General features: G+C 37.5%; 1 protein-coding gene across 1 annotated transcript; it reads left to right on the forward strand.

Moving 5' to 3' along the window:
• The first annotated feature begins 2900 nt into the window (after positions 1 to 2900).
• On the forward strand, positions 2901 to 5403 carry LOC122532002 (cytochrome P450 9e2-like). The gene has a single exon (XM_043660407.1). The coding sequence runs from the start codon at positions 3103 to 3105 to the stop codon at positions 4675 to 4677; it is 1575 nt and encodes a 524-aa protein (XP_043516342.1). The 5' UTR covers positions 2901 to 3102; the 3' UTR covers positions 4678 to 5403.
• Positions 5404 to 9611: the final 4208 nt, after the last annotated feature.

Genomic DNA, 9611 nt, shown 5'->3' on the forward strand with positions numbered 1-9611 from the left:
GGATTGAGTTGGTGTGGGAATCGTTGTATTTGTATTTGGGATTATCGTATCGGTTGTGTTTGAATTTTGGGTTTGCGGGCAATCTTTCGCTAAGTAACCTTCTTGTTTACATCAGAAGCAGAGAAGGCTGTCGATGGAGGTGAAAATACGGTAAGATGTATCTTCAAAAGTTATTAGGAAGGTGGATAGGATTTTTCCAATGTCATCGGGATCAATGTATGCCTGTCTTCTGAAACTGAGGATGTGGGCGTATTCCTGCTTTCAGGGTTGTTATTCCGGAGCATAGCTTGATGTTGTTTTTTTTTTGAAAAATTTTTCAAAAAAAATTCTGAGTTGAGTATGACCGGGGCGACGTTTGATAGAATTACTCTTTGGGCCGGAGTTAACATTGGTCTTAGTTTAGCACATTGTTGTTAACCGTTATTGTTTTATGCAGATTTGTTAGGTGTAGCACAGTTTCTTTTTTATCAAGATATGCGCAAATTCGATTGTTTGAGATTTTGGAGATGTACCTTATTGATTTGGGGCCGATTAGTTTCTCTATTGCAAGAGCATAGTCTTGGAGGCTTGTGTCGTCTATTGCGTGAATGATGATAGCTTGGTCTTTTGTAGGTGATGCATCGAGTTGTGCTGCGTGGGAGTACGATTTAATGGAGTTGTTTTTGGTTAGAAAATTGGGAAACCCTGTACTCAGAGGTTCCCGCAAGTTGGTGTTGGTTAGTCGGTGTATTCATTCTTGTGGTATTCTTTTGAGTTGAAGTACGAAATTGGCGTTTGTTTTCACTAACGCTAATACTATAATAATATTGTAACTCGTAAGCGAGACTGTATCGGACGTTTGGTACGGTACAACGGCTAAACCGAGACTATTTTTATTGATTTCTTCTACATCTTGCATACAATTTGGTAAATTTTCTTTTAAATGTCTTTATACATATATACAATTTGGTAAATTTTCTTTTAAATGTCTTTATACATATATTGATTCATAATCCCTTCAATTTTGTGCAATGGGTCAACACCATCTGCTGTCATAGACTCCTACAACGTATACATACGTATGTATAATACGTATAGTATGTACGCATACTATTCCACCTATAATTTTCAAGTTGCACATAGATTACCATAAGGCTTAGAAATAAGCGAGAGCACCTGATTAACATTTTCCTCTGTGCTGTAAAGACAACTTTTTTTATAAAATGTGACATAATGTGTGTGAAAACTGCATGAAAATACAGGGTGAAAGTTTCTTCTAAAAAATACATTTACTGTTCCGTCTATAATAATCGATAATCATTCTCCTCTTGTACGTAATTTACAAGCTGTATCACGCAACGGTATCAATATTTTTCTGCGAAATGTGCAAAGCTACGACCACAGTCAAACAAAGTGTTTCAATTGTCAAAGAGAATGAACTTTTTTGGTTATAAGAATATTATAGACTCCTGGAATTTTATTTCTTCATGATTGTATCGACATCGTACAAACCAGCGCAGTACATACTACAATCGTACTTCTTAGTTCATTTTTCATTCAGTGGTAAGGATATTCCATTTGTACGAAATACAAATATATATATTTCCGGTTTTCTCGTCTACTTTTTACCTGTGAAGAACAATACTTACATCTTTCAATTGTTTTTATCGCAAGCAAGCGATGTACTAACAAATACAAACATAACATGTAGGCTACTTGCGAAGTCTGTAAATTACTGACGGTTCAGTTAATTATAATCAGTGATTACAATATCGTGTCATTGTTAGTCGGGGGATTTTCTGGCACATTGCGAAATAATCGCGATACGAAATTACGTTATATAATTTTCTTGAACAGAGACGATTCAGAATACATGAAGAAATTTTTTATCTTATCTTTAAATCTATTTCGTCAAAGACAGTGGCTCATTTTTTTATGCCGACGGGAAATCCTAAAGGCCCCCACACATGTTGAAACATGTTGCGAAGCATGCATCGACTCGTAAGTTGCACATTGCAATGTGTGTAGCTCGGCATCGGTGAATCGACATCAGAAACAACTGTTACCGATGCACGATGCTAGGTTAGTTGAACAAAGAAAGTCCGTTTCGGACTTCGCTATTCTCGTCGCTACGACTATCGTAACACAATGGGTCGGATCGATAATTTTCGCGACATTTTTTAGTAACTCTTGACTCATAAAAGAGATAGCAATGAAATTTGTCATAAATATTTATATAAACATATACGTATAAATCATTCTGTATAAAATTTGATACATTTCAAGAAACATTAATCTTTTTCCGACATCGTATCCTAATATTTTCTTATTCACAATAGCACGTAGAAATAGTTCTATCGTACAAAAGAAAATCATAAAGATCTATTAAGAAAATGTTTTTGTGAGCTTCTTAAACAGTGACCAATTACTAAATTTGCGTTTATTTATTATGATTATTGTATGTCTTTCGCGGAAAAATCGTTTAATTATTTCGTGGTAAATTTTCGTGTTATTTCGTCTGTAAGATTTCACATACATCACGTTATATGATAATTCATTGAAAGAAGAAAACCAGGAAAATTTTAAATAAAGCAGAAAATATCGCGCAATAGCCGAGAATAATAAGCAATTTTTTTACCGCGATCGTTTTGATTATCCTAGCATGTCTGCAAACACAGGACATTTCCTGAATACGTACGTGAAAATGTACGTGTGTACACACGTTAATAAGACATTAAATCGGAAGAGATAGTGACGTGATTAGATGGCTGTCAGAGTACCAGCATTATCTATAACTCGTTTTCTAGCGCAAAAAATACCACTGTACGATCATCACTCGAGTAGTTCAACTGTTTCATCGTACGTTAAATCGGCAGCAGCACAAACGTGACGTGATGCATTAAACACGATCGCCGTCGAACTGCGTCTTCAGTCATCGCGAGCACATTGGCGCGGGAGTGTCCGCTGCCGCTGCTGAACGTTCTACTTATAACGGATCGAAAGTAGTCGGTGATCGGTTTCTGTGATTATCCAGTCTCTCGATGATACTTTCTGGATAGTGAACAACATCGTTACCGACAGGTGCTGAATACCTGCTACAAGAGCAGAATAACGGATTTGAAAATGGGTTGGTGGCCGATAATCGCGGCTGTGTTGGCCGTGCTAGCGGTGGTCTACTATCGAGCCACACGTAACTTCGACTTTTTCAAGAAACGTGGGATTCCGTACGCCAAACCGATACCGTTTTTGGGAAGCATGTGGGAAGTGTTCTTTCAACGACTGTCATTTGCCGAGGGCGTAGAAAAGCTGTACAATTTGGATCCTGAGTCAAAGTACATCGGTTTTTTCGAGTTCGGAAGGCCCATACTCGTGATTCGAGATCTCGACCTGATCAAATCTATCACCGTGAAGAATTTCGATCACTTTCCAAACCACAGAATGGCTTTCGACCCGGACCTGGAGCCTCTCTTCTCGAAGAATCTGTTTTCCCTGTGCGACGAAAGATGGAAAGAAGTACGAAACATGTTGACACCGGCCTTCACGTCCAGCAAGATGAAGTCCATGTTCGTGTTGATGCGCGACTGTGCCAAAAAGTACGGCGATTATTTCGCTTCGTTGCCCGCCGACCAGTCGACCTTGGAATTGAAAGACGCGTTCACAAAATATACCAATGACGTGATCGCTACTTGCGCATTCGGCATTGACGTCAACTCGATGAAGAATCCGGCAAACACGTTCTACGTGTACGGCAGAGAGACAACCAATTTTGGAGGAAGAGTGCAGGCCCTCAGGTTTTTCGCGGCGAGAATGTCTCCATTGTTATGTCGATTATTCGGCATCAGGCTGATCAGACAGAAGATCGTCGACTTTTTCAAGGAGTTGGTAGTCAGCACGATGAAGGCGCGGGACGAGAACGGTATCGTTCGTCCGGATATGCTTCAACTGATAATGGACACCAGAGGGAAATTGGGGCCAGGCAAAGAGTTGTCCGTCGATGACATAGTGGCCCAGGCGTTCGTCTTCTTCTTCGGTGGATTCGAGAGCACCGCCACTCTCATGTGTTTCGCCGCTTACGAGGCTGGCATCAACGACCAGGTACAGAAAAGATTGCAAGAAGAGATCGACCAGGTTTTGGAGGATTGTAAAGGCCAAGTCACGTACGAAGCTATTAACGGCATGAAGTACTTGGAGGCTGTCATCCTCGAAAGTCTTCGGATGTATCCAGCGATCGTCGGTAGCGACAGAGTCTGCGCGAAACCATTCGAATTGCCGCCACGCGTGCCGGGAGCAAAGCCGTACGTCGTTCAGCGAGACGACAACGTGTGGATACCGATCTATGGTATTCAACACGATCCGCAATACTACCCGGAGCCGAAGAAATTCAATCCCGATAGGTTCTACGACGATCCGAAACAGATGGTCAACTCCCTTTCGTTCCTCTCGTTTGGAGTGGGCCCCAGGATGTGCATCGGCAACAGGTTCGCTCTATTAGAAGCGAAAGTATTGCTCTTCTTCGTTTTCGCCAAGTGCGACCTCACACCATGCGCCAAGTCCTCCATACCATTAAAACTGGACCGGAAAGGTTTCGCCATGATCCCGGAGAATGGCTTCTGGCTGAAAATCCAGCCGAGAATCGCAAAGAAAGCGGAGCCGAAGGAGCTCATCGAGAAGATTTCCGACGGACATCCCGACAATTAATTTATGTTCCACCACACACGATACTTGCAATAAACGTTGCTGCAACTTTTTCGTCTGTTTAAGGATACATTTCTTTGTGGCAGCAACGTTTATGACTGATTTTTTTAAAAATATTTTTACATATGCTGTAATGAAATGTGATACATGTAAAATGTAATGCAGTTGCAATATATAGGAATTTTATAGAAGGAAATGAATTGAAAACGAGAATCTCTCGTTCTAGCTCGTAAAATGTACGAATTACGCGTATGTGCAAAAATGGTTTTCTGCTGGAAATATTTCGGATATTTATTCAATTTCTTCAATTTATTTTAAATGCACAAGTTACAAACGATTATTTGCGCATTCTTCATTTGCGTTTTCAAAAACAAGATAGGATTTAGATCTTTTTTCTTTTTTTTTTTTTTTTGCTGATCTCTGTCCCGCCAGGGAAATTGTTAATTCTCACGATTTCACACGATATTATCAAAGAATTTTCCATCGATTCCTACGATCTAGTCTCGTAGAGTATATTGGAAATAGCTGTGAATTTTCTAGTCAAGAAGAAAAATATTTTTGTATTAAAATAAGATAATAATCTTCCATAGATTTCTTCTTTTTAAACGTTTTTACGAAAATTTAATATATTCTTTGTTACGAGAAATATGTATACGTGTTGGATGTAGACTTGTTACAGTAAAATAAAATGACTATTTGAAATAAATATACTGACTTTGGACTAAATTAGAAAAATAATCATATGATCATTATCTCCATTTAATCATCGTATCTAATCGCTATCGTTCCCAGAAGAAGATAACAATATGTCGTATTCTCTATAAATTTAAAAAATTTTGAAACAAACAACATCCGCCTACTGCTTTTGAACATTATCTATGTACGGTCGTTCTTCCTGGATATTAACGACAAGAAGTTTCTTTTCTTTTCTTTTTATTTATCCATAAGATACTTTCCAATCTTTACTGGTGATTTTTCTGACCTATTGTTTTATTTCGGCACTGAATTATGCGCGTGTGTCCTTCCAACCTTTTCTTGTTTTCTAGTTTTCGAAAAATTCGTAAAGAAAATTCTGTTGGCACCACTATAGTGAATTTCGCCTACAATCGTGCGTTTATAGCAACGTATACGTTAGTATGTGTATATTCGGCTTGATGTAATCTATCTCTTGTTTTTTTATGCACGATGTATATGATATGTAATAACGTATCATACTAACGTAATGGCAGTGCTTTGTAAATCATTTCGGAAGCTAGGCTCGACATACGTCATGAGAAACTTATTTATAATATTAATATTCAAAAATCATCGAGATGAACCAGTCTTTGAAATGAACGAATGAGGGAAAAGGAAAGAAAACAATCGTTCTCGACGATCTGTTCGCGTTTCATCTTCAACAGAACAACAGAAATTGAAGAAGATGTGGAAAAGAAAGCATTAAATCGTGGCGTATATTTCCGGTCACATGTCCATCTCAGTTATCATTCGCGTAGGATATATAAACATCTGCATGTCCAGCACGTAACACCGTACCCGCGGTAGGTATAATATGTTCTGCTGTGTGATCGACCAGTGGTAAATATGTGCGACCTTGTGAATGTTCCTGAATGAGAGAGCGCCTGTGTACAGAACATATAAACATACAGAAGCGATCACACTGTCAGCTGTTCGCTCGTAACGCGTCACTCAATTGATCTATTTTTTTCTTCTTCTTTTTCTTTTCTTTTGGTCATGGTTCAAAAAAATTATGATAATACGCTCATTCATTTGACATCCAGTTTTCTTGGAATCGTCAATTTGAATTTGTAATTTGTTTTTCTTGTAGAGGCGAGACAATTATGTATGTATAAACGACTGTGAGTATATAATGTCACGAAACAATTAAAAATCTGAAATCGTACGTCTATTTGACGTGACGGTGAATCTTTGATTCGAAGTTGTTTCGAATCTTATTTTAAAACGATCGTTCTATTTACTGATACAGCGTTGCGGAGTGACTGTTACGTCAATAATGATAACTAAATCATGCATCGCGATAAAAACGAAAATAAAAGACAGCCGATATGCCTTGTATATTAAATTATTTTCTTTTTTTTTTAAATACGAGTAATTGCATGCTATCAGAATGATTCAGCTACTGTACTATTGTAGTCGCTTTCATTGAAAGTGTAAATATATACGCAGTTTAATTATAACTGATTCCTTTTCTTTTCTTCAAAAAACAATTGAACGTGGGAACCTCTTAGACGAGAAATGACGCTTGATCGATTTTTTTAGATAATGATCGTCAACTACAATCACGTTACAATTACATTGTGCAAGTGTCTACGGTGTGATACCATAGATAGCAACAGAGTGACGTCATAATAAAATGTCTGTATAATATATTATACAAGTTACAAGTGACCGCAGAGCGTAGCCGTGCCTACGCGCGTTCAGTATGTACCACGAATTCCTCCGAAGATCAATCCAAATCGCACACTATTAACAACAGCCAAGTAAAGTTAACGGTATTAACTAGATACGTAATTAATAATAGCGACGAGATTGGTCAAAGTAGGAAACGGACGACGCAAAACACGATTATTTTCGTAAACGATCAACAAATTTGACGAATCTGACAGTGAGAGGATTACGCGTCGCACGATATCTTTGAAAGAACGTTGGATATTGTTAAAAGTCCCCTCCCCCTTTCACCTCTTCCAGCCAGACAATGAATGGTCGATGCCTGAACTGGCGGTTATAATGGAGCGGCGAGGAGAGCCGTGAGGAACTCCATCTCTACTCACAGTTCTCCACGCCGCTCCACTATAATCGCCACTTTAGGAAATATCAGGCAGCTTGACTCATATTATAAAACTATCCTCACCCCTCTAATGTAATTCACTTTAGTCACGTGTAGACCGCGCGGAGGAAGAGACTCGAGAGCAGAGGTTGGCGATCGAATTAACAGGGTCAAGGCTTTTGGCCAGAATTAGTGAATTGAAGATCGTGAGGGTGGATTCAAGCAGTATACTGTCCTGTTAGTGGAAAAGGCGGTGGCTAAAAGCAAAAATGAATGTGACATCTCTTCCACCTCCTCTCTTTTTCATCTCCTTCTCCCATCAGATTTCGCTCGTGTGGTTTTTCTGTTTCTTTGCTCTCTTCCGCTCTCTTTCTTTCTCTCTCTTTCTCTCTTTCTCTTTTTTTCGATCATATGTATTGCAAATATCATACGAATAATCGAATTATTTTCTTTCTAATTTCTAATATCGCCGTGCTTCAATTTCGATAATTTCAATAATTAGTTATACAGGATGGTTCGTAACTGATGATACAGGGTAATTCTACCAGAAAAAAATAGATCGAAAAAGAAGAAGTAAAATTTTGTTTAGTCTTATCTAGCTTTAGTCTTTTTCTTATCTGAAATTTTATTTGCAAAGTCACGTCAAATTATTTATGAAATTACAATTAAAAGGAAAGATTGTTTCTGTATTTGACGCGATAAACTAGCAGAGCACCATCTGTTGCACAGTTTTCGCAGGAATAAAAAGGGCACAACTGTGTGTACATGAACGTTATGGGTTGCATTATTATGCAACAGTATTTTCAAACTGATAAAATTCCAACGCATTTCCGTGACATTGGAAATATTTGCAGAGACGTGCAATGTCAGTAATATTAATTTACTACGAGATAAGTCTGGCAAGTCAAGTCTTACTTAAATATACATAGTGCTAGATGAAACATCAGAGTTGATCTTTTCGAAAACGACGGATCGGACGAAAAAAATTTTTCTCTTTTTCTTGACTTACTTAATCTCTTATTGTAAAATGGCCCTTTGGTCAAACTGCAACAGAAACATATTACTTTGATTAACGATTATAGAATTAATTTATCCGTTGAAACGTAAAATACTCTTGATAGTTTTTTTTATCTACATATTTATAAATGTATGTGTGTGTAATATCATCATGCGTAGTGTACTACAAATTATAACTTAATCTCTAGATAAACAAGACACAAATACTCAGCAAATAAGTCATTATCTCAAAAAAAAAAATATCTTAATCACTTTCAACTCGATATTATTTTCCTAATGACTTTTCTTTGAAATTTTATACTATATTGTACGATACGTACACAACAGATCGTGATTAACCTAAATGACATGATATTTTTATCTTAATACGACTGTTAATATATATATATATATATAATTCCTAGCTATCTGTCTTTTCTTCATTGTTATCTCGTAAGGTTACTTACTCGTACGGACGTCTAAATGAGTATATTTCTGTTTAAACCGAAAATATTTCTCGTAACTCTGTTAAATCTTTGCTAAATTGATATATATTTAACAAAGAGTTTGTAAAAAAAGAAAAATAAAAATGTTATGACTAACAATATTCGTTTGCTAACGTCGCAAACAACAACACGAAATTGTATGGGCAAAATATATACACGGTGCTGAACCGAATTAAATCTTTTAATAAAATTAGCCGAAGCGCTGTGTATTACGATAAAATTATATTCTGTTATTACTACACGTAAATTAACACGCTCTGTACATAGACAATAAATACTTTGATTTGTGGACGAAAGATAACAAAGGCTATTTTCATTACATCTAATCTTCAGAGATACCGGTTTATTTAGCTAATGTAGCGGCTTATAGTCCCTCGAGTACAAGTTTCGAACATCGACTCGTGCAAGCTGCAAGTAGTTGTGCGCCTAGAGTCAAAGTCTAACGATCTTCGATGTTAAGCAAAGTGCGGAACACCGCTAGAATGGGTGGTGACCAAGGCCCTTATCATTTCTATTTCCGGTTAGCGATCGAATAACCATAACTAGCCAGCTAGTAATATGACCAACGTTGATTGTAATAAGATCCAGCAATCAGATAACGATAAATGGAATGCGATCATTGTACCTCCCACGTCGGTACCAAACACTGT

This window comes from Frieseomelitta varia, unplaced genomic scaffold (genome assembly GCF_011392965.1).
Source record: "Frieseomelitta varia isolate USP_RPSP 00005682 unplaced genomic scaffold, Fvar_1.2 scaffold_43, whole genome shotgun sequence".
In the NCBI taxonomy this organism is placed as follows: Eukaryota; Metazoa; Arthropoda; class Insecta; order Hymenoptera; family Apidae; genus Frieseomelitta; species Frieseomelitta varia.